The sequence below is a fragment of the Anarhichas minor genome, unplaced genomic scaffold, assembly GCF_050575085.1.
Source record: "Anarhichas minor isolate MPS153535 unplaced genomic scaffold, ASM5057508v1 ptg000050l, whole genome shotgun sequence".
Classification (NCBI taxonomy): domain Eukaryota; kingdom Metazoa; phylum Chordata; class Actinopteri; order Perciformes; family Anarhichadidae; genus Anarhichas; species Anarhichas minor.
The window spans coordinates 1,423,008-1,447,986 of NW_027466496.1; the positions used below are offsets into that span (position 1 = coordinate 1,423,008).

General features: G+C 43.9%; 3 protein-coding genes and 1 long non-coding RNA gene across 9 annotated transcripts in view; 2 read left to right on the plus strand and 2 right to left on the minus strand.

The window, feature by feature from the left end:
- The window catches only part of LOC142971871 (uncharacterized), a 49,498-nt gene extending 31,342 nt beyond the window's left edge, over positions 1–18,156 (plus strand). The window contains exons 1-6 of one of the 3 annotated variants that reach the window (XM_076112602.1): positions 10,887–12,475; positions 13,341–13,535; positions 13,790–13,951; positions 16,476–16,596; positions 17,086–17,259; positions 17,453–18,156. In XM_076112602.1, coding sequence (XP_075968717.1) covers positions 12,403–12,475; positions 13,341–13,535; positions 13,790–13,951; positions 16,476–16,596; positions 17,086–17,230 — 696 coding nt within the window. In that variant the 5' untranslated portion in view covers positions 10,887–12,402 and the 3' untranslated portion in view covers positions 17,231–17,259; positions 17,453–18,156. Of the gene's footprint in view, positions 1–10,886; positions 12,476–13,340; positions 13,536–13,789; positions 13,952–16,475; positions 16,597–17,085 lie in introns of those variants that run through there. The other 2 variants (XM_076112601.1, XM_076112599.1) reach the window with 2 other exon arrangements.
- Positions 284–10,872, minus strand: cul2 (cullin 2). Its single transcript, XM_076112593.1, has 21 exons — positions 10,764–10,872; positions 9,551–9,689; positions 9,060–9,162; positions 8,872–8,966; positions 5,400–5,505; positions 5,065–5,147; positions 4,843–4,939; positions 4,507–4,617; positions 3,977–4,139; positions 3,747–3,871; positions 3,424–3,531; positions 3,174–3,233; positions 2,940–3,068; positions 2,711–2,797; positions 2,458–2,610; positions 2,238–2,315; positions 2,091–2,157; positions 1,707–1,909; positions 1,455–1,556; positions 1,223–1,339; positions 284–1,127 (listed from the first exon to the last, which is right to left on the minus strand). Exons 2-21 carry the CDS (start codon positions 9,667–9,669, stop codon positions 996–998), a joined length of 2,238 nt encoding a protein of 745 aa, XP_075968708.1. The 5' UTR covers positions 9,670–9,689; positions 10,764–10,872; the 3' UTR covers positions 284–995.
- A 58-nt stretch (positions 18,157–18,214) lies between the features above and the next one.
- LOC142971874 (uncharacterized) lies at positions 18,215–21,210 on the minus strand. The gene is made up of 2 exons (XR_012959422.1): positions 20,057–21,210; positions 18,215–19,558 (listed from the first exon to the last, which is right to left on the minus strand). It is a non-coding gene; the product is annotated as an uncharacterized LOC142971874 (long non-coding RNA).
- ccny (cyclin Y) overlaps positions 20,221–24,979 on the plus strand; it is a 30,342-nt gene continuing 25,583 nt past the window's right edge. For 2 of the 4 annotated variants that reach the window (XM_076112594.1, XM_076112596.1), the window contains exon 1: positions 20,221–21,287. In XM_076112594.1, coding sequence (XP_075968709.1) covers positions 21,134–21,287 — 154 coding nt within the window. In that variant the 5' untranslated portion in view covers positions 20,221–21,133. The remainder of the gene's footprint in view (positions 21,288–24,979) is intronic. The other 2 variants (XM_076112598.1, XM_076112597.1) reach the window with 2 other exon arrangements.

Sequence of the window (24,979 nt, forward strand, 5' to 3'; positions counted from 1 at the left end):
CCAAACAGATCGAAGCCTCAGTGTTTTCAAATGATAAATCCCTGCAGCTGCTTCACGGTAGAGGCCTGGTCGGTATACTGGTGTTATTGCACCCAGCTGTCACTAATAATACCGTCACATTTAGTCATCTAAATTCGACCAATTTAGACAGCAGATCAGCTTGATTAAAGCGTTGACATGTTAAAATCAGAAAAGCACCCGTTGCGTAGTGGTACAACTATCAGAGTACACGTTCCATGACAAACACCAGAGAGGACTGACATATGGATACACTCGACAAATGTTTACATAAAACCTTTCAGTTTTTTATTTATTTATTTGACAAGCAGCAGGATCATGTTTGTCACCTCATGTTTTTTTTTCTTTACATTTGAAAGTAGATACAATAGTCAGTATACCAGTTTTATTACAATATCTTTTCCTAACTTCAGTACATTTAACAAAGAAAATTAAAATAAACACACAACTGCAAACGTGAGAAAAGAAAGCATGTTTTTTTTGTTGTTTTTTTAAAAATGTGTAGCCACCAATAGTGTCATTGGTGGCTACACATTAGCCACCAATGGTGTCACAACTCACTCTTTCCCCAGGTTTTTTCCTTTTTTTTTTTTTTTAAACTTAATTTTTCCGGTCGATGTTTATCGGCTCTTCCCTCTGGAACAGCGATAGGCAATTTCTTTTTGTCGTTTTTGACGCACGGGGTGCGTGGCACTGGTGATGTTGTAAACAGCTTAAAAATCAGACGGTGGGTGGGGCCGGGGAGGAGGGTCTCGTGGGAGGTGGCGTTAGCTGGCTGTCGTGACGTTGACACGATGACCTTTTTCTTGTTTGTTTTTTTCAAAAGATGGAGGCACCAGTCCTGCCTTTTGGGTCACCGCGCGTAGAATCACAGCAGACAGCGACAGTCCAAAACCGAAATGGATGAATGAGTCTGTTTTGTTATTGATTTTAAACCTGCGTCTGCCGGCTGAGTGTTTGTGCGGAGGGGGCTCCCCCTACGCCACGTAGCTGTACTCGTCTGCCGAGGTCTGGCTTCGCTCGATGTACTGCTTGTCGATGAGCACCTCGATGCACTTCTTGATCATGCTGATACTTGGGTTGAACCTGGCTTTGGACTGATTGATGACCTGCAGAAAAACAAACAGCGGGTAAACAGTTAATCTACTGTTACAAACAGGGAAATCTCAACAAAAGGCTTTGAACACAGAGGACTTCCACCCACCTCCTGGATGAGGCCGTTGTGCCGGAGCACCTTGCGGGCCTTCATGATTCTCACTATAGCAGCTTGTAAATACATTTTGCGGTCCTCGTCCACGGCGCTCCTCGTCTGCTCCATCTCCTAATGGTCAGACAGATACGTTGACGAGGTGGATTATGGGCATCGACATAGCTGCTTAACAACAGGGCAACAGCAGCGCAACTCGAGGCGGTATTCAGATGAGCGTTTGTCTGACCTGTGGTGTGTCTTTCTGCATCGACGTGGTGATCTTGAACTTTGTCCTTTTACTGGTGAAAGTCATATTTAACGAAAACGTGGACTCGGTTTCGATCTCCTCCTGTGAGCAGAGGACTCAAATTAACATCAATGCTTTCCACACGGACAAAGACTTGACAAGGCAATCTGGTGCAAATAAACAGAAACTTCCCAATCAACACCCGTCACCACAGACGATTCAATTGCACTTGTTGCACATGAGCGCACCGACCTTTTGCGAGTCGTGGTTGAGCATCTTGACGTCCAGCAGGGACCTGATGGTCTTCTGTAGCTCCTTCTCGTTCATCTGGGTGCCGTCCTGCAGCTCCTTGTAGGTCACCGTCAGGCTGTTGTTGAAGGCCAGCAGCACAGCCATCTGGTAGGTGGTCACCATGGCGACGTAGGGCTTGGACAGGTAGTTCATCTTCACCTCACCTGTTAAGAGACGAGCAGACACGGACGAGTACAATCGAACCAGCTACGTTACTATTCAGCCCGCTTTTTGTGAACATAATCATCATTGATTACATTTCATTTTTTCCTCCCTTCCATGATTGGACCAGCCTGGGTGTGATACTGTTGCTTTAAATCGTGTGTGTGTGTGTGTCTCTGTTACCTGTGCAGAGATAGTGCAGCCAAGTCAACTTTCTCCCACTGAAGTGCTGATTATAGAACAACTCAAACTGTAAAACAAAAGACAGGACGTTATTTAGCACTGTGCTCCTTTAACTCAGGATACACCGATACCTGTGATGAAACTCACCATCTGCACACTCTTCTCTAGCTCTTGAGGGATGGCGAATGTGGAGGAGGGGACGTGCGTGAGGGGCCAGGCTCCAGCCTGCAACCAACATGGCATCAACCACAACATTACACATTTGTACTGAAAAAACGACGCGGGAGCAGAAGCTGAAGACGCCCGGTGGAGCCCGGGTGGATATAGCGATACTCCTAGATTTGAATGCGTGAGGAGTCCTCCTCACCTGTAATACGTAGATCTGGAAGCTGATGCCCAGGTCCACCACCGTCTCCTGCGTCTTGATGAAATTGTTGAACTTGTTGTTGAGGTCGGCGCTCACGCTCATGTCTGTGTACATTCTGTGCAGTTTGCTCGTGAACTCGTAGCCACAAGCTTGCTGTAAAAAAATAAAAATGAAATCAGGAGGATGGAGAACGGAAGGGGTCATAAAGAAGAGAACAAGTGAGAGAGAAAACAACGCTCAGCTTTGCATTTACCTTTAGTTTGTTGATCATGGCTTCTTCTGAGTCCATTGACAATGATAAACCGTGTATTAACCGCTTCGCTAGCATTCTGGCATAAAACTGTGGGAAAGAAAAGCGAGAACTTGTAAAACAGAATGTCTCTTTGGAGTATTTGGGGACAATAAGGACCCAACTAATGGACTAAACCACCCTCCTAGTCAAGGTTTTAATAATACTGCAGCATCAGAGGAACTCTGGTCACCTTTTGAAAGATGTCCTTGTCGTCTATGTACTTGAACACCGTGATGAAGCTCGTCAGCTTGTCCTCCACCTCGTTCTCCGTCATTCCCTTTGCAGACTTTTTCAGCAGATTGTCACAGTATTTCGCCAGCTGCACAGACACACCAGGAGGGACACGACCTGGTCAGGGCACTGTGTGTAACACTGTGTGTGTGTGTATGTGTGTGTGCGTTTGTATGCGAGCGTGTGCACTTACAAGTTCAGGGGCTTTACAGATGGACTTGGGCTCCCTGAAGTTCACCACGGACGTCAAAGCCTGAGAGAGACAGAGAGAGACATCAAATAAACACATTCAGTCCAACTGAGAAAAAAACATCACCACGTGTACATAGTTATACTTTAACACATTTAGAACTGTAGTTATATGCAGTTACAGAAAGTACACAAGGAAAACACAACCTCACGTTTTCAATCTAGTAACCGTTATGAGTATGCTGTTCAGTTACCTTATCGAGTGCACTCATGAAGTGCTGATCTCCGTTTAGAACTGTGTTTATGAGCTGAACAAATTTACTGTGAACCTCCAGCACCGACTCCACAAACAGGGTTGGCATCTAGGGGAAGCCGGAAGAGCGAGACAAAAGGTTGCATTCAAATGATTTGCAGTTAAAACTAACAGACAAAATCATTATTTTAAAAGAGATTAAGCGGTCAAATCAAGCCGCCTTCGAGCTCCAGCGGTACAACTTGCAGCAGCTTGAAAATCCACGATACTGTACGTCCAACACACACACACACACACACACACACACAGTGCTGGAGTACTGACGTTTTCCTGAGAGAGGTTACTGGTGCCTCGGATGCCCTCGTTGTGGATGTGGACCTGCAGCTCCTGGATCATGTGGGGCAGCCCGTTGGACACGGACCGCAACAGGGTGTACATGTTGGCCATGTCTGGACAAAAACAACACAAAACTCAATGTGTGTACATAGAACCATTTGCGTCACACAAAAACAGATGCACGCATCAGGACACGGAGGGGCCCGCGCTGCACTGACCCTCTCTCTTCTCCTGCCGAATAATGCTCTGGCACTCCCCGTGCAGGAACTGCAGATGATCCGCCACCATCCGCTGCTGGCATTCATGGATGACTTTGGCATAGGAGCTGGGGTGCAGGTACTTCCGACATCTCATCTCTTCGTCTTTCAACCGCCCCAACACCTGGAGGGAGAGAAGAGGGACACTTTTTGTCCATCCATTCGGTTCGAACAGGATATTTCAGCACAGTCGCAGATACAGATTAGGCTCCACTATTGTTAGTTTGATACTATTTGTAGAATTAGAATCCAGTGGTGTCTGCGTAGAAGTAATGTGCCATTGGAACCGTCAAGCAATATAACATACTTTTAAAAAATGTTCTCACTTTGATATGAATAGGTTCAGATTTCACACACACACACACACACACACACACACACACACACACACACACACACACACACACACACACACACACACACACACACACACACACACACACACACACACACACACACACACGCAGGCTTTATCCGTCCATCTCTCCTACCTTCTCCATATACTGTGAGCAGTTGGACTCTTGCAGGAGATTGGAGGCTTCCTGCTTGTAATACTCTCCCGTTCTTGTCAGAAATGGCCCTTCGAAGATTTCCTGATAAAACTGCAACAGAGGAAGAGGGCGTGGCCCGCGTAGGATTTAGTATGAACGGATATACACAGGCCTATATGAACGGCTACTGTACAACACACAGATGTTGATTAAAGACATTAAGCAGCCAACAAAAAAATAATAAAAAATCGTCTTTGAATTTTGCCTGCATAAATAACCCGATATAAAACCATAATGCAAACAATTGTAATCCTCTGGGGGACTTTGTTGTCTCACCTTTAGTGGAAACTTCTTCTTGTACTGTTCAACATGAACAAAGGAGTTGATGACCCCGTGGATTACCTTCTGGTTAGGGTTCTCCCCACAACGATCACTGGAAGACACGAGGAATCCAGACATGAACAGTGTGAAAGTGTCCCTCTTATCTCTACCACTGCAGAGAGCCAGACACATTCATCTTGGTCACTAGTTGTGGCTCAACTTGTGTGAAAAACATACTTTTTGATTTCATTCAGCAACATCCGGATCAGGACAGCCTGAAGGGGCTCGATCATGAGCTTCCTCCACATATCGAGCGCCAGCTGCAAAGACGAATGAAAAGGCAGCACTTAACTTCACTTAATATAAAATATAGAACAAATCGTCTATTAGAAATAACCATATTAGAAATAACCACATGGTTTTGTATACTATTGTGTTAACTTGACAAATACTGAATAAATAAATCTGGATACATCTGAGTTAGAATGTGCTTGTTGTTATCAGTTATTGTGTTTCCAGCCCTACTCATATTAAACAACCCTAATGGGAGCATAAGTGTCCATATCCAATACCTCTCCGATCTCCATGAGCGGCTCGTTCATGTCCACTCCCCCGTAGCCGTACTGTAGGTCTGCTTCTGTTAGCTTGTTCTTCTTGATGAACTGAGTGTTGAGGTACCTGAGCAGAGTGGGGTAGGAGGTCAAGATGTTAGGGTATCAACTGCATCCAGAGGAGTTTGAGGAGGTGACGTCTAATAGCTCGCGTGTGTAATGCGTCTGTCTGTGTGTGTGTGTGTGTGTGTGTGTGTGGGCCTCTAGTTACAAGTTGAGTTCATGGAGGGCTGCGTGAGACTGTCATTCTTTGGGCACCGTAACTCGCTCTGTGCCTGCTGAGTGTCAGGTGAGCCAATGAAAGCATACAACTAACTCTCCAGGATTGCTGGACAGTGAATGAGCCAGAGGCACACATAAAGGCATTTGTATTTATGAATATCAAAGAGAAAATACCTGATTTTATAATATATTAAACACGAGCATGAGCCGCGGTATATCAAGAAGTCTTTTCTGCCGTTTGTTTACAAAAGGCAGCTACTTATGGGAGCTCTGTTCTCTACACCGCTACACATTATGGATGTAGTATTCCTTACAGACAACTTCCTGGTTTCCAGTGACACACAATGGTTACCCAATAGTCACAGGAAAACTGTGGAACTGCGCTGATGGAACACATCCGTGTGTTTAGATCCAACATTGGTTTCATTGACCGGTCAAACGCAGGTTATTCATATCTGTATCAAATCAGATTATATTCACGGAAGAATCCCGTCTTAATCTTGCATGAATCATATGTCAGATATGTTAACCGTGGATCAAATGAAAGAGCTCTGATAACCCACACGGTGCACTATCTGCCCAGCAGCCAACAGCAGACACACAGAGGGACCTTGTTGGCTGGTGAACACACGCTACTAGAATACGTTTAATGCCGCTCTGACAGAAGGCCGTGTTTCTTTATTGCACTAAAAACACACGGAGCATCGGCGTGAGGACGATGCGTTTTACACCGATGTCACTTGTTCATCCGACACGCACTCTGATGTTGAAATGCATCAGACTGAGCTTGTGTCTCAACACATCTCTGCTGTGTCTCAACATTTCTCAAAAGGAAGCGAGGAGCGACTTCGCAGAATATCTACCACACAGACTGACACACATATTGTGATGGCTTTCACCACAGCTGGTCTATGCAGGCTGAGTTAGTCCACCTTAAAATGATGTGTAGCTCCCAAGAGCGTAGGTTTGGTATTAACATCGGTGGGGCCCAGAACATAAGCGTAAAGACACTTCATTTCTTCAATTTATAGTGGAAATGTATTTATTCATGTAAAGGAAAACACAAAATGATGAGCCAGGTAACAATTCCAAAGGTAAAAATATAATGGAATATAACACAGTAAGGCTCTCAGACATTCTGTGTTGCTTTCAAATATTTGTTCTCCTGTAGATCAACTTGATCAACTGGACAGGAATTACTCTTCCCTCCTCTTTTTTGTCGTTAACCTTATTACATGTGCATGTGGCATCTATTCACGTCAATGACGCTTTCATTCATTTAAAGACTCATGGACTTTAATAGCTCATATGTGAGTATGAAGTCATAATATTGTGAGAAAAAAAAAAAAAAAAAAAAAATTTGTAATAATACTATAACTTCTTATCAGGAATAAATCTCCCCATTGTGTGGCTCATTGACCACACACACACGTTTACTTCACCACCTCTGATAAAGTAAAGGCTGGATCCACTTCATCATGAACATCATATCAAATCCCTCCATTGAAAGCAGTTTCACATCATTCGGGCTTTTTCGGGAACAATTACAGAGATTTTGTTATCCCAAGGAATGGCGGGACGACTAGGTCCTATTCTGGACCTGAGAGTGTTGAACTACTACCTACCGACTCAACATTACAAGTTCAAAACGCTCAGTGATCAGCCCGAGGGATTGGTTTACAACCACAGATCTCGCAGACGCTTGCGTGGCGATACACTCGGCCCACAGGCAGTATCTGAGATTTCGAGGCATAGCCTTCGAGTAACTGGGGCTGCCGTCCCGGCCTGTCACTCGGCCCCCCCCTGAGCCTCCACCGATATGTGTCGAGGCGGCGTTAGCTCGCCTCCCGGAGAGCGGTGTCCGCATTTTGCAGGCAGCAACAGCAGTGGCGGCCGCACATTCAAGCTCTGGGCTTTTCAGTAAATATGCAAAAGACTAAAAATTATCCCTGCAGCCATTATCTCTGTGGCTTTTGAGCTCATAAGGCTTTTTTCCCTGTGTCCTGTGTGTGTGCGCTTCACGCTCACATAGACAACACTCGCAGTGTGCGCTTGTGTGCCCAGTTGTTTGTCTGTTTTGCTAATCCGGACAAATGCAAAGCCCCGTCTAAATAGCGGCTTTCTCACTGGATTGTCGAGGCTATCCCGCTGGCCTACAACAGCAAGGGTCTTCCACTGCCTCAAGGTGTGAGGGTGCATTTGAACAGGGGCAAGGCATCATGGGTTTTGTTCAAAGGGGGTTTCTGGGACTGTTTGGTCATCGCTGCACACGAGTGTCTGGATGTGACAGTCCCTTCGGTGGCTCATTCTGTCCTTTTCACTAGGTCTGTGATGCACTAGTGTGCTGGAGGTTTGACTCGGGTTTGGTGGCTGCGCTTCAGGGCGTGAATATATGACCGTAAAGGGAACAAAACATTCTGTCTATAACTTCTGCTCCCCGATAGAGAGTAACATAACATCTCGTTGCACCCTATGCCTCCATCAGCAGTACGGCAATCACATTCAACCTGACGTCCCTCAAGCCATCGATCTTTGACGAGCATTAAATACCAGCATCAAGTGTCCAAGGACTGCTAATATAACTGCTCGTGTTGGGTATCACTTGATTCAGTTGGCACTTCAGTCCAACCTCCACAACAGGGTGATTTGTGTTTGACAAGATGCGAATATAAACATGTATATTCACAGACATCAGATGAAGGCGAGCCTCTTCTATATTAAGAACTCAACACAGCTATGCCACCACTAAAGCCAAGAGCCGCCCTCTCTCTCTCACTCTCGCTGACATAATAAATTACAAAAGGCATATGTATGACAGTCTGGTAACTTATAAATAGATCTGAAAGCTCTCCAAGGGAGTATTGAGTTTTAATGGATCAGGAAACGGCACTGCGCTTTCAAGGTAATTTTACAAGTGTACAAAAACTTTATGCGAGCTTGTGATAGAACGAGACCGTCCTGCATCTAAGGAACTTGACACACGGATCCAACTTAGAAGAGCCAAGGAGGACAAAGACAGACACCAGCTTTGGCTCACGACTTCTGCTAGAAGTTGTAGTCCAACACACCACAATGACAACAGCCAACAGCAGGTCCACTACGGACACGTCCTTCATTTGTACTTGAAAAATATGCCAAAATAAACAACATAACGAAGTAGGCAACCATTCTAACACCATTGTGAATTCAAGCAAGGTTAAGGCAATGTTACCTGTACAAGCAGTCCATGTAGTCAGCTCCTTTGCTGTACTCATCCCAGTATCTGTGGTACATCACTAAAACCTTCTCCTCCGAATCCAGGACTTTCTGAAAATACACACACACACACACACAAGCGTTACATGCATTGTGGAAAGAAGACATAATGCAGAAATAAAAATGCTTTTCGCGAGTGCTTACCTTGTACAACTGCCGAACATGATTCTCAAGAAACACCTTGGTCTCTGTGTATAATCTCTCACCCAAAGGCTCTGGGTATGCAACGCACAAGGCATAAATGTCGCTGGTGTGGGGATTTAGGATAGAAATGAGCACAAATGTGGTTCCATGATGTTTAGATGTTAATATACAGTTAATAGAGATGTAGTATGGAATACTAGATACGGCTTATGCTGCGATTCTCTGCAAATAAATGAATAGTTTAATGCTTGCCGTCTGCCCGGCTAATTTCACACCTGCCACTGAACATATCAATGACAACTCTTTGAAAAACTGATCTGCCTTTCTTAATTAGCCATATTTGGTGTTTAAAGTCAAATACATAAAATTCAAGCTGGTACCTGCTTCACTGCACTAAGCAGCTGGATGACTTTCTGTCCATGAACCCTGTTCTAAAAAAAATCTTGTGTTGCAGTTTCAATTTCAATATGGAGCAAGTTGGCATAGGATACGAGAACCGATCGTTCCACGTGGCTCTCTCCACATAGTCGAGCATCACAACAGCCTTGATTGTCGTCAGTAGCTTGTTCCATGTCTCGTCAAAGTCCACCACCCGCGGCTTTAAGGACATTGTACTGTTTCTCTTTCAGTCTGATAGAAAAACAGAAAAGCAGGAATACAGAAGTGAGTAAAGGAATTAAAAAAAATGAGTAACTCTTCAATTCAGTTCCTAAATAATTATGTTAATATTATTAGTGAACCAGGCGTAAGCAGTAGCATAAAAAAAAAAGAAATACACATGCATCCTTAGCAAGGTGACACAATACACCAATAAACATAATTGTGGAAAACATCTTCATGGTATTTTTATGAAGCTCTTGGCACTGTAAATAGTAATAACAATATTAAGCAAAAATGTGTTTGTTTGTATAAATAACAAAACCCAAAAAAAAGCATTAATCAAGAGTAACATTAAATAGATGTAAGGATAAAGAGTAAAGTGAACATGTACACCAACAGACTTAAGTCTCTGATAAAACAGCTGCTCACATTACTACAGTAGCAACAGATGAGATAAACATTGGACTCAAGTTCATGGAGGCAATGCTAACGTTCAACAGTGAACACATTGGGACAACCATCAGATATCAATTAATGTAACGTTAGCTATGCAACTTACCAAGAGACTGTTACATATAAAAAATATATAGACTTCTATGTCTGTGTCAGAAGAATCACAGATCACCTGCAAGTAGGAGAAACTAGGCCCTGTGTTGTTTCTCGTCATTCATACCAGTTGATTTCACGTCAGTGAAAACACTGCAACATCCTCATGCAGTTTTCTGCTATCCAATTCACATATGCCAGTATCCGTCTTTCACAACGAAGTGTCAACGTTACTAAATGCACAGCCTTCTTACAGTCATGATAAAGGCAGCCAAGTTAAGGTTACTAGCTAGCGGAATGCCAATCCCAAAATAGGATGGCTAGCTAAAAGGCTAGCTAGCTTCTAGCTAGCATGCTACTTCTTCCTGCTCAGGTCCCAGCAGTTTTGAGGCTGTTCGTCAGCTAGCAGGAAGCTAACGATAGCTCAGCTATCGCTAGCAAATGGTCATCTGCTTTGCAATGTCCCCACATTTGTACTGACAGCTCGGCAAAACATGGTGCTGTTGTTAAACAAAACAGGTTGTTGAGGTCAATCGTGGACTTTTGAATAGTACGTACCTCTGTTCGGTATTTATTTGTTATAAAACTCAAGTTTCTCCGCTGTCACAGGCTTGATTTGTCTCACTTACAGGTCTTTCCTACCTCTGGGACTATACCATTGTATTAGATGGGGGTGTGTTATGAACAAGTGTAAATTGGTCGTCACGCTGTGCCGCTCTTTAACATAGTAAATTGTCTTTGAGAAATTTTCGATTTTAAAGAATGTATTATGTATATCCATGCATAATGTTGAGAAAACGCGGAGTGCACACGGATCCAAGCCATAAGAACACCCCTATATGCATGGTGTGCTGATGGTATCGCCTAAAACTACGGAAACCTTTGAGGAGATTTTGTAGGTTATAACGTTAATCTAATCTGTACTGTATTGTATATCTGTTCTGAATGATCAGAGAGGGTAAACATGTTTTCCTCATCGTAAATTATAATTACACTTCGTTTCTATCTCACCACGGGTATTCACTGAGTAGCTATTTAAGTTTTCTATTTCCTGTGATATTTTTAGTTTTACATAAATCCCCCACCATAAATTGACACAAACATGACAGTTAATTAAGCGAGATAAATGTCAACAAAGAAATGAAAGTCGTTCGCAAATAATGGTCTGTGAGGCAAATTACATTTTGAAACCATAAAGGAGCTTAAAATAGGATGGATATGATTGTATCGCATTACTTAGCAACAGGAATAGAAGAAAATCAACCAATCAGAATAGTCGAAAATGTGCTGACTAATGTTCTTTGGGGTTAGCTAGATTTTAAATAGCAACAAGAACAAACAAACTGACAGTGTATTATTAACTGAAGCATCGTTTATTCAGTTCAAGCTCACCAGGTTACATACAACAGGTACAGGACACTTTAATGTGAGTATACCGGTAAAAATAAGTAAATTAGCATGTTATTTAGCGCTAGGTAAGTTAGCTTAGCTAGTTAACATTGGTCAATATGAGGAAGTATCGGCTAACTTAGATGCTAGGTTAGCTAAAATATCCGTTTTAGATAGCTTGACCAAAATCATCAATTGATGTGCGTTTATATTTATTATCTAACTGCAATATGTAGATCGGTTGGCAAATTATTGGTAGCTGTAAATGTTGTCAAACTTTGACTCAACCTTCAAATTAACCAGACAGAAAACCATCGATAGCTAATTTACCTAACCAGCAGAGGGAGACATCTAAGGCCCATTTTTCTCAAACAGGAAAGTGACACTGTCTCTGTTACCATGCCAACCAAAAATGAATATTTGGACATTATACGATTTTGTGTAACCGAGAAATTGCTTCTGATGGCTGATTGCAAGCTAGCCGCCCCCATTCCGCCTGTACTCATTGATTCAAGGCAGAGAAAGCATCATGCCTCACTGATTGGTTATATTTTAAATGATCAAGCCATTGTATTACTAGCAAAGTAATAAAAGTATAAACTTTTTGGAGCTACCAGGTAGACGAGGACTAAGTGGCAAAGCAGTAAGTAATAGCTCGGGGAGCAACTCTCATGTAATTATCTCGCTGCACCTAACATTGCCTTACATCCCCCGCTGTTTGTGTACACATGAAAACCCTAACTGTAACCCTCTCTGATCCCCAAGGTGAGATCAGAGTGATCAGCAGCCCCAGTCAGTGCCAGTCAGAATGAACCAAGTGAAAACCGAAGACAAGTATCAGCCTGGAGAACCTGTTTACCAGGAGACCGGCCACAGCCAGAGTAAGCATGTCTGAAAACCCATTTCCCACCACAGTTCGTCCTATTACTTCCTCCACGCACTGTTGTGACACCGTTACTAGCAACATCTTCCACCCTTTTAACAGTACTACTACTACTACTATTACAGGTAGACAAATTGATATTTAAACGTTATAGAAAGTGACTTTTGTTTGAAATAAAATAGCTTAAAACAAGCTTACAGATACAGAGCCACCACCCGACTCCTGGCTTAAAAAGTTGTTATGGCTGACGTGTCATTAAACCGTTGTCAACGTTCACATCCAGCAGACACAGAGCGACATTATCATCGGGTCGGAGTTGCGTTTGCAAATGTCAATCCGATATTCATAGTGCTTTTAGCTCTGTTCTGGTCTTCTCCAACTCCCGAGGGAAGTACCTCGGTCTTTAGCTTGCTCGATGTTCAGACGTGTTACCAGCCTTCATTTTAAAGTTCATTATTTGTGTGTGCCCTGGAACAGTCTCAAAATCATGACAGCATCACTGGTCCCAAGTTGTGTAATAGACATACCACTATGTATATATAAGGGGTTGACAGACAGTGCTTCATGTCTCGCAAGCACAATTGACCCATCTCGACTGATTGTTGTTGTTTTGTAGTAGTTTTTTCAGTCCTTTGTCATGACACATTATGTTGGTAACTCCTTCCGTTTCTGCCACATTGTTGTTTTTTTTCACATCTTGTGTATTTGACAAAGTTGTTTAAATCTTACACACCAATAAACTGCCACATTAAGACAAGTATCACACACTGTATGAAAAGAGTAGATGCTTTACTGTTGCTGTAATCACAGATTGGGAAATTGAATTCCCTGATTTTTGTTTTTTAACCATTTTCCCCTCCCAGTTGGGTTCTTTCTCGGACCTCCCGTCAAGTTCCGGCATGAGAGCACACAGGACCTTCCGTCCATGCGTATGACCAGCATGCCACCACCACCACCGCTGCAGTCTTGCGCCCCTCAATGCTATGGCGGAGGCTATGGGGGAGGCTATAGGGAGGTGATGAATATGGCGCAGAACTACTATATTATCCCACATCCAGGTAACACTTGAAAACCAGACTTATGTGTGTATTGTAGAAGTGTCACATTAAAAAACACAATTGCAGGGTGGTGCTCAAGAGTCCAGGGTTTGAATATTGACTTTGGTCTTCTGCTTGCAGTCTCTCCTCTCCCATTCTGCCTGTATAGTCTCCTCTGAGTGCTCCAATGTGTTCCCCACCATCAGACGAGCCTTTTCACAGGAAGATTCTCCTGCCATAAGTGCATAACCTCACCTTTTTTTTTACCTTCCCAGTTGGATTTCCTCAAGGAGGTCTTGTCAATTTCCTCCCTGAAAGGGCACAGAACCTGGCTTCTATGACCACGACCAGCACACAAACACCACAGCCCCCACCGAGAACCCTTGTGTACAACAAGAAGGCGATGGATGAACCGAAGAATGGTCGAACATTTCCAGGTAACCCCCTAAATTTCCAGACCACTACTACTAAATAACTAGGATGGGTAGCAAACAAGGAAACAGGGACAGTTGCTCAGGGTTTCCTGTAAATATGCTTCACTTTCTCCTCCAATGGCTGAGAAATTGTCAAACAAAACATAGGACGTTGTCATGTGTCCTTTAAAAAAGTAGGTCCTCTATTTACCTCCGTAAAGCCGACAGAGGGAGCCAGCTCCTTCCTAGCTTTGGGTCAGGAACGAATCACACAGCGACTACACATACATGCACCTAATAACTTGGCTATATGAGAAACCTGGCTTAATAGTAAAACACTTCTTTACAACAGTTTATAGATATTCCATTGGGATTATAGTAATGAAAATACACAATATTTCATCTGGCTCACACATTGAAGTTCTAACCACAAAAAAACGTGTTTTTAGTGATTGAATTCCAAATCCTCTCCGCCTCTAAAAGGACCGTCAATCTTCAGCGTTGCGCTCCGGTCGAGCTGGAGAACATTCCTTCCCAAAGACACACAGCAGAGCCCCTGACTCATAGCGCTGCGTCGGGGGGGGGGGGGGGGGGTGGGGGGGGGGGGGCAAACCACACTGTTGACATCAGAAGGCCAGTGATGTCATGGTGATGTCAGTGCCTCTAATTGTAAATTGCACACATAGCCTCGGCGTTGGCTGTGGTGACATTTCAGTCAGAGAGAAGAGTCTGAAGGAAGGAGCTGGGAGTAGAGACAGTATGGCTGTAACTGGGGAGGAGACAGAAACAGGTATGTTTGCCACCATCGCTTTTACTGACAGGTCTGTTGTTCAGCTGAATTACTCATTTAGGAATCTCTGAAAATATAGTTAGTGATTTTGAATGTCAACATTCAGTTTGGCAAAATGTACAGTTAACTTGTATTGGAGTTGAAAAAAAAGATCTGGGTTATTGTGATCGGCTTTTCAGACATTACACATTCGTTTATGTTTTCTCCCAGATCACTGTTCAAGAGCTTAATGATTTCCTCAAATAACATCACGAGTGGGCTCCTCTTAAAAAGTAACAAAGGACCGTTGAAATATTAGATGCATTTTCCACAATCAGCAGCAACAAGCTTACTCCGACAAACATTTTCACAGGGTTTGCTTGTCTCCTTAGTCATGTTCTCTCCCTGTGTTACTCTCTCTCTCTCTCTCTCTCTCTCTCTCCCTCTCTCTGTGTGAAATGCTTCGATACTCTGCCCACTCAGGGCATATTAGCAAGCAGTGGCAGACGTCACTGCTTTCCCTGGAACAGGCCCTCCCTCAGCAGCGACATGTAAATGCGACCCAGCCAAATGCGATGTACGTTGATGTCAGTCACCGGCCACGCCGTGATTATATGCACTTCCCTTTTGTGATTCCAGCATATCTCGGAATTATTCATCAACGCGTTGTATGCCATGAGGGGGCAGTGAGCTCTGCTGGCGCGGAGCAAACAATGAACAGAAGAAGTAGATAAGAGTGGCACCCGTTTCTCTGTCTTTTTTCCAGTGTTACACACTGATGTGAGTGGATAGAAGGGGAGAGAATTAAATGTGGAATTCAGTCACGTTATCTATTTATTATCAATCCAGCACAGCCTTGGAAGCGACCCTGCATTTCACCGCAGTGTTGTTGGTTGCACTCTCTGACACATTTCTCATGGAATCTCTGAGAGTAAGAGCGTCTGCTGTCTAGGAACACAAGTTCAGAGTTACAGGATTATGTGTGCCGTGTGTTACAGCTCTATCTGTCACTAAATTGAAAATAATAGACAGACCGACTGACGTGTTGCACCAGATCTTCCTAGATTCAAACTTAACGTTGTTGTTTTCTTATATTTACATTTCGTGCACGCATGGCCGACGGACCAAATTGACAAAACTAGCTGGCAAATGCATTGTGCAAATGATATTGAAGTAATTGGTTCTGGCCAACATATTTTTCCCAACACTCGGGAATCGAGGACGATTTGAAATGACATTTTACAAAAAAAATAACAATACATGAAGTTACCAAATGATACGCTAATAACAGCCAAAATGACCAAACAGCGCTGGTTAGGCTCGCATAGTAAAACATGTCCCTCTCATTCGTATATCTCCATGTACGGCTGAAAAACAAGACAAAGTAATCCCTACATTTAAGAAGTATTTGCAATTATTGCTGATGTATATGTCTATTTCTGCAGTTATGTTACAGCTTGTGATGCGATAGTGACTTCCTGGTTACTTAGTGAATTGCTTGATGAATTTACTCATCACTGAAGTCTTTTTAATCTCAAGACTTTTACTTAATAAATCACCCGTTTACACAGCTTGTGTGGAAAAAATCCCTTCTGAAGTTTCAAGTATCTACCGGTTGCAGTCCGTGTACTGTAGGAATACATATGAGCGTACACCCACTTCCTCCCCGGGCACTTACCCACCTCATCAACAATCACCACACCGCTGTCCGTAACGGACGTACAAACAGCTGGTGCAAACCGATCCTGTTGACAGACGTGTTGTTTTGTGTCTCCCCAGGCAACTCGGGTAACTCGACCAGCTCCAGCCTCCCCCAGGAGGGGGCGGGGGCCAGCGCTCGCAGCTCCCTGAAACCACCAGACACCTTGCTAAAGAGGGAGCTCCGCTTGATGAAGAACAGGTAGAGAGGACCATTCACTCTCATCAGCCGTACCCACATCAATCAGCCGGCATTAGCTATATTAGTATCAGTGAATGTGTGGCTCGTGATGATGATGGAGCTACAGCCAGCAGACGGTTACTGTACTGTTACCTACTGTACCAGCACCTCTGAAGCTCACTAATGACCACGTTATATCAACGCTCTAGGTAACCCCTCAGGCGTAAGTTTAGTTAGGTTTAGGCAACCTGGGTTTAGCTTTCTCCACCTTTGCTCCTTGACTCCCGTCCTATCCAGAAGGTGTCACAAACACGGTCATAATCACCATCGTCTAAACATTCCGTGCCCACACGAGAACCCCGTTTTGTAGCTTTTGTAATGTGAGCTTTTTCTCTTTCCCTTGGTGTAAACTGATTCATGGGCGGCTCTCTGTTGGATCTGGGAGAAAAAGCCAAGAAGCTTCTTTTTTTTCTTCTTCTTCTTCACGGTAACTGTTGTTGTTGCTTCCAGGGAAGCCGCCCGGGAGTGCCGACGAAAGAAGAAGGAATATGTGAAATGCCTCGAAAATCACGTGGCCGAGCTCGAAAATCAAAACAAGACTCTGATTGAGGAGCTTAGAGCCTTAAAGGACATCTACCGACACAAAGCCGAGTGATTCCTTTGACTGTGCGGACTCCTTCTGCGGTATGACTTGAGGTCTTTGCTTATGCAGACACACATGCACACACTCGCACAAAACACTCCCTGTCCTTGCTGTAAAAATGTGTTCACACGATGATGTCAACGTGTCTGGCGTGACCAGCAACAACAAGAACCTTGTGTCAGGTCAGGGTTATTATCAGTGAGTGTTACGAGGAGCTTATGTCCCTTTGAACAGGGAGGCTGCCGGAAAATATAGGAGGAAAAAGAAGGAATACATGGGCGGATTGGAGAGGCGCATCGCCTTCCTGGAGACAGAGTATACGATGCTGAAGGCCAACTTGCAGCGCGGGATGACAACGAACATCGGAACGTGCTGCCAATATCTGAAGCCAAGGCTTTCGCAGTCATCATAACATATTTGGCTCTATTAAAATCTTGTATCAATTGATTGTCTTTCTGAGGGTCTGTTTTGCTCTGGAAATGCTCCCAGAAGCCAAAATGCTCAAAGGGGAATCGGGTCATCACAGAGCAATGTTTTGGGTTTTATGGTATTCTACTTCAGAAACTCTGATGCAAGCACACTACCAGCAATCAACACCCACTGCATTTATCACCCATCTTCCTTTGTATTTAATGTAAAGACCTACCACAATCTGTTCTGGCATTATATATTTATTTGGGCAGATTTACCCTGTATTTTCTATTTTAAAAAAGTATTTATGTTATTTGAATAAGTGTATATTTGGTTAACTAATACACACATTTATGGAATTATATTAACTTACTGTATACGTGGCTGAATTTAGAAGTTAATTGTTTCGGTTCTCTGTTGGTGTTTTGTTATTCTCCTCTGCAACACCTTACCTGTTATGTTATGATCACCCCTTCTGATTGACATTGTTTTTAATGTATTTGCTTTAATAAAGTTTTTGCTCAGTCTCTCTGTGTCCCCCCCCCCCCACACACACAGTTAATATATAGATGTAGGACACAGTCACATAGTTCCATTATAAGCTTTTAGTGCCACGTGAGTCTCAACCTTGGAGGTTTTTTTCTGCTTAGAACCTGATTTGCTGTCCTTTCAGAGATGACTCGATTGCCACGACTGTCAGCGGCAGAGCCAAAGCAATGTCTCTCTCCCCCCTCTCACATCTTTTGGTAGATGACACGCATGCTGTGTAACGACCACCACGTTGTTGCGCAGTGCATGCTGGAAGAAGGGGATGTATTTGAACACATCTTACATAAATCACACACACAGATGAATGTGGATGTGGAAGAAAATGATTGGCCCGCTTCTCTTCTCAGTGATGGCATTCTCTGACTTAGTGGATACAACCAACGTCTCGAATACCCAAGAATTTGTCGCAGTAAAAAGAAAAGTGAGGAACTGATTTAATAGTTACGATTATGGGCAATTCGACACCACAATTAAAGATGTGCAAAATGTTTGCGTGCAGTGATTCCCGCTCTCTCACTCCCCCCATGTGCAGTTTGTTGGGTGGACATCATGGAAACTAAACAACCGAGGCAAGAGTCCAATACCACTGAGACCTGCACTGAACACCTGTGCCTATTGTGAAACCTTATTCCTGTCCAGTCTATAACAAAACACAGTCAACTTTAGCCTTCCAAGAGACAAAAAAAAACATTGCAGAATGCACGGGCAGGGAAAAATAAATTCTGTCCCAGTGAATTGACTACTGCATTTAAATATTTAAAAATGTCTGGATTAATGACAGCAGATGGAGTGCTTTGTGTTATAGACAGCAGCAATTAAAACACGTCATCATCCCTGTGAAGTCACTGTCCATTGCGTAGTTTGGTTTGGCTGTAATGTGCAAAATGCTTCAGTCTGTTATCTTAGTTTGCAGAATTTGAAGCAGCTTTGAAACGTCTTTTCTTAAACACCGGAGGCAGGATGTAACGTATGTAGTGTCTCATTAAATGCAATGCAGGTGCAGTACCAGCAGGCTGCACTGCAGCACCACGCCTGGTCGTGTCAATGTCCACACATTCTTCGGTCTCCAGCATAAACAGTGCCATCAAGGTGTCCATATTGTCTTGCCTGTCATGGATGACACCTCAAAGGGATTAGGCTATTCCTCGGGACCAAACCCTGTTTACGATGACCTCCGCTAATCTCACTCAGTCCTGCGGAGAGGTTTAGTATGAGCAGCACTCTGTCACAGGCAAAGCGAAGCCCCGGTGGATTCGTCCGTCATGAGGCAAGATCGTGTAGTTAACTGGCACTCACAAATATGAGTCAGAAGGAAATGACAGATGTCCATGTTTGGGTCCATGACATGTCATAACCCAGGGATAAACAGCAATCACTCACCTGTTAAATAAAAACAAAAAACAATTGCTAGGTGGCCTATTCTTAGTACACTGTTATTATAAACTACATATTATCGTCACAAAACGTATCCTGTGACACATAAAGTATCTTGTGACTATCTTTTCATATTTATTCAAGCATCCTTGCACTCTGCATCATTGCACTTTTATCTCCATTAATTGTCCTCGTCTCCTAGTCATTGTTGTTGTGTTTTATGTTCATATATATACTTTGCAAATATATTTATAGGTGTACATAGTAGTTAAATGTTTATGCTTACATTTGTTCTACTTTGTTGTCCTTGTTTTTGTGTATTTAGTTTAGTCACATTCCTTGTATGTGTACACATACATGGCCAATAAAGCTGATTCTGAATCTGATTATAGGTTCCTGCCTCTAGATATTAGTGGAATAGAATAAATCATTCACGGACTTCCTGAACGCACTTGAGAATATTTTTTCTATTATAGTCTGTATTTATATTTATATATTTCTTACCTAATTGTAGGCCGTTCGTCAAGTGCCTGTCACAAATGTCCATTTATTACATTGTAACCACCCACTTGAACCGGAACCTTTTCTCATGGCCGTAATACTGTAGCTTTTTAAGGTATGTTTACGTGCTACCGGATATTGCACTTTCAATTTGCATACATCTAGCCGTCGACCCTTCTCCCACAATTTAGTACAAAACTACAAACAGCAGGAATGCAGAGTGAGTAACTGAAGGCAAAAAAATGAATACTACTACTGTACGTTGCCCTTTGACAATTGTTTTCAACGACAAACAATGCCACAATATCATGAAGTACCTAGGACATCAAACGAGGTGGTTAGTTTCCCTGGTTTATTTTTATTTTTTGTTATAATAGTTTTCTCTCTGGCTTCCGGGGGTTAACCACGACTCGACTATAGGCCTACTGAATGCATTTAAAAGTGCGAAGCCATTTCTTAACCTTAGTGTCGAAAATCCGACTTTACGGGCAGCACCTGAAAGCCACACAACAGCGGATGTAGCAGCAGCAGTCTACAGTACATCGGCAACCATGTAGCGCTGCGAACTAAAATATCTCCCCCGACGAGCAAAAAAACATGTCCACTTATGCATTCGTGTCGCGATAAAGTAATAGTATCTCAAAATGCGTTTGTGGAGATAACTGGACGCTCGGACGGAAATTACAAGGCGAGGGAATCTGAAAACCGGGGAGTGTGAAACCGACGGCTGCGAAATAGAGGCGCTATCTGGACGTCTGGAAGGAGACGTCGGGCTACTCCTCTGATTTATTAGCCTACCTCGGCGTTTTACCGGCCTTTTAAATGATAGAACTTCACCGGCGAAGCGCAGTCTGCTGTAGACTCGGGGGAAGGGCGTGCAGCGCTAACGGATACCGAGGTTTGTAGTTTGCATCAGGTCTGTCTGTCCGCGTTACCGCCCCGTTTTTTCCTCCCTCTCTCTCTCTTGCTCTTGCGCGCTCTCTCTCTCTCTGTCGGCAACGTTATCAGCACGGCCAGGAGAAGGCTGAAGAAACCAGTTGGTTTTTTTTTTTGGACCTATAACCAAAACTTGCTTCCACCATGGGGAATACAACCTCTTGCTGCGTGTCCTCGAGCCCCAAACACAGGAGGAACAACCACTCCAGGCTCGAGCCCTACCGGCCGGAGCCGGAGCTGAGCCGGGAGGACACGGGCTGCAACCTCCAGCACATCAGCGACAGAGAAAATCTAGACGGTGAGATACAGATGCAGCTAACCCCCCCCCCCTCCTTTTTTAACATGTAAATAATACAATAAACAACACACACCTATTACTATTGTGAATATTATTGTTATGGTTATTATCATTTTGTAGTGTTGTCTGAAGATGTGTGCCGTTAGCGGATAAGGAGAGCTTGCAACATCTGTGCAGAGGACCCACCCACCCCATTACACCAATAACAACACCGCTGTAGGCTTCCTTCTCACAGGACTTCCAGCTTGTTGGAAATCAGCCATATGGCAGTGTATTCCAAAACTGGGATGCAAAAGTACAAGGCACTTTAGCTGGGAGAGTTAGTATTATTAGATAGTATTTTCGTGTACTACCTATTAGTTTCACGATTCTATTCCATCCTTATTATACACCGACTTTAATCGCTTCCAGCTTGCTGCTGCTGCTGCCTGGTTATTTGGTGGTCTGAGCCCTGACCCCGAGCTCACGTCATCTCCACTGTGTGTGTGTGTGTGTGTGTGTGTGTGTGTGTGTGAGGTTGGCCCAGTGTGTTGAAGGGCGGGTGTGAATTTGTGCTCCGGGGGGAGGTGATGCGATCATGATGGACAGTGTTCACTTCCTACAGGGGGCGAGCTGAATAGGAAATGACGCAGCCATCGCATATCAATGCTCATCAACACCAGCACAGTCGCACTCCACTGTACATTTTGGATCTGACGCCCGCAGGGCCAATCTGGATGTTCGTGGTATTTCCCCATGCAAAACGAGGAATGGTTTGGTGGCACTGATTTTGGCTTGTAAGACATTCACGCAGTTGTTGGTCAACATATATGCTTTATCCTAAATCAATCTATAAAGTCTTATCTGACAACAGCACAATTTTATTTCTAATGAGCTCTAACGTGTGTCTAATTGTGTCATCATTGACACACACACACACACCACACAAAAAAACATGGCCAAATGCCACTTGGCATTATACACAGCTACAGAAAGGTAATTTACACCAATAGTCCGTCCATCCATTCTCTGCTGCTTGACTGGGTCCGGGTGGCGTCAAAGCAGCCCAGACATCCTCCCCAGTTAGGCTACTTCCTCACGCATTCCCAGGCCGTATGATAAATAGCTAATCCTCCCAGCATGTTCTGGGTCTACCCAGGGGTGTGCTGTTAGTTGGACATGCCCAGAATACCTTACACAGGGAGGCTCCAGGGGCATCCTGATCAGATGTCTGAACCACCGAAACTTTCATCTTTCCATCTGAAGAAGCAGCAGCAGCTCTGCTCCGAGCTTGTTCACCTTACAATGGAAACTCGTGTTCGGTTGCTCGTGTCCACATTCTCATTCTTTCAATCAGCCAGACATGGAACAATGCCTCGATTAATTGTTTGGTCTATAAATTAAAAAAACAAAACTTCCCACAGCAGGCTACAATGTGACATCTTCAAATGTCTTGTGTTTGGCATTTGTGCTTGAAAACAGGACAAAAGCAATCAGCCGAAGAGAAAGGATCAATCAATAAACTAAAAAATCGCAGCTCTAACTTGACTTGACTTTTCTTTATTTTTTTTTTTTGACATATTATAGACTAAAAAATGAATCGATAAAAAAACCTGAATGAACAATTCTTAGTGGCAACCCTCGATTGGTTAGAAGCTACTTGTGCCAGGCCTCATCCAAATGTCATGAGGTCGAAATGACCAACAAATCCAAACACAAAGCTTGGAATTGTGCCTCTGAGAGTAAATGTGATATGATGGGAGGGGGGAGGGGGGGGGGGGGGGTGTCCTGTTTAAGCTATTTTACACAAGTCTTTAAGCAATGACCCTTTGACCTCGTCACTGTATCTCTAATGGCATTGCACAGCCAGAAGCCTCCCGTGCCCATCCTGTGGAGGAATACCGCTTGATTCTAGCACGTGAACGCACTGGACAAGTCGCATATCGTGCAGCTCATATAATCTCGAGGTTCTTTGCGAACAGTAGATATGGAAATGTTCAACGAGACCGCGTGAGGCAGTGAGATTTGATATCTGTCCTTTGAAAGAGTGAAGAAATAGTCGCTGAAGTGTTTCTCCAGGTTGATCATTTCTCATAAGTTAGATTTTAAGTAAGATTTTCTTTGGGTGCATGCCTCCATCTGCTTCTGGTGTGTGTGTGTGTGTGTGTGTGTGTGTGTGTGTGTGAGAGAGAGAGACCCCGGCTGCGTTGAGCATGTGATTGCAAAAATCCAACAAACAATAATCAGCCTTGAAAAACTGCTGACAGTGGTGACGACACACACTCACACTCTTTTGCATGCGCACAAACGAAACGCACGCAGTGTTGCTTACGAGCGTGAGAGGGTCTTTCAGGTGGGCCCTGACACAAATTAGGCAGCGTAATCTGATTGGCCCGAGCAGTCGCTCACTCTCACTCTCTCTCTCTCTCTCTAATGACCCGGTGCGTTCCCACCGTAGCTTACACACCAGTCGGAGATAAAGAGGCTGGAGGTTCACGCTTCACCTGACGGCTAATTTACACATTTTTTTGCGCTCCGTCTGCCATGCTTTATAGGTTGTACTTCACAGCACGTGCCGTATGTCTGCTTCTCATGACATAGACGCTGTACCGTGCCGATGCAGGTCTCTCAGGGTCAAGCCCATCGCTCGTGTTTGACTGTGATGAAGACGCGTCGACTACCACAGATATACAGGCCTAAAGGGTAGTTAAGTTTTATGGCTGCTATCAACACAACGCTTTAGTCATCGATTCCCGAGGGGAGGAAGTCCCCCTCCTCTCCAGCTAGCGCTGATCCACTGGTGGCTTGTGCGGTCACCGAGACGCTCTCCAGACTAAACGCATTTGATATGAAAAATGCATACGTAGTTAAATAAAGACGTGTTAGGCTATAAAAGGCTTTTTGGATATTGGGTGTTGGCAGCAGTGCTGTGGGTATAAAGGTGTTATAAGCATGGCTTCACACAGCATGAAATACGTTTTAAAACTGTCATCTGAACCGTTTTTAACGATACAAATCCAGCAATAGGTAGTGGCACTTACATTTCTGAATGTAAATAGAAAGAAATGGGAGTCATTTCTGAATTTAAACATAATCACAGACACGCGATTTCCTATATGTTGTGAAAGTGTGTCGGCCTCTTTCTGAACTGGAAGAGCAACGATGATCAGAGATTGTCATCCACATGTGCACGTTAATGCTCAACCTAACTAAGGTTAACCATCACTGCGGCGCTAAAGAGAGAGAGAGAGAGAGAGAGAGGGACATTCTTTGCGATTTCCAGACCCTCCACACACAAACAGCGGAGCTATTTTTAGACTGATTTGATCAGAGAACTTTGCAATGCCGTATCGCTGCACAGGAGCTCTTGGTAAAGGTAAACCGAGGCTGCTGATGATGTCTCAGAAATAAGAGAGAGAGAGAGAGAGGACGGCGATATGGAAGATGAAACAGATGGCTCGCTCACCCTGTTTGGGTTTTACTTAACATAGACATCTGTAAATGAGCAATGGCCCCGGGCCCGGCATTCGTCTCTGTCTCATCAGTGTTAAAGTTAGTTATTTCTGGAGCACACACACACACACACACACACACACGCGTTGATGAGTCTTGCTTGCAGGCTAATTGAAATCTGCACATGGATTATTCATGCCTGGTTGATGAGCCTGGGGAGTCTCCTAACTATGACTTCCAGATGAGTTGACCTAGAATAA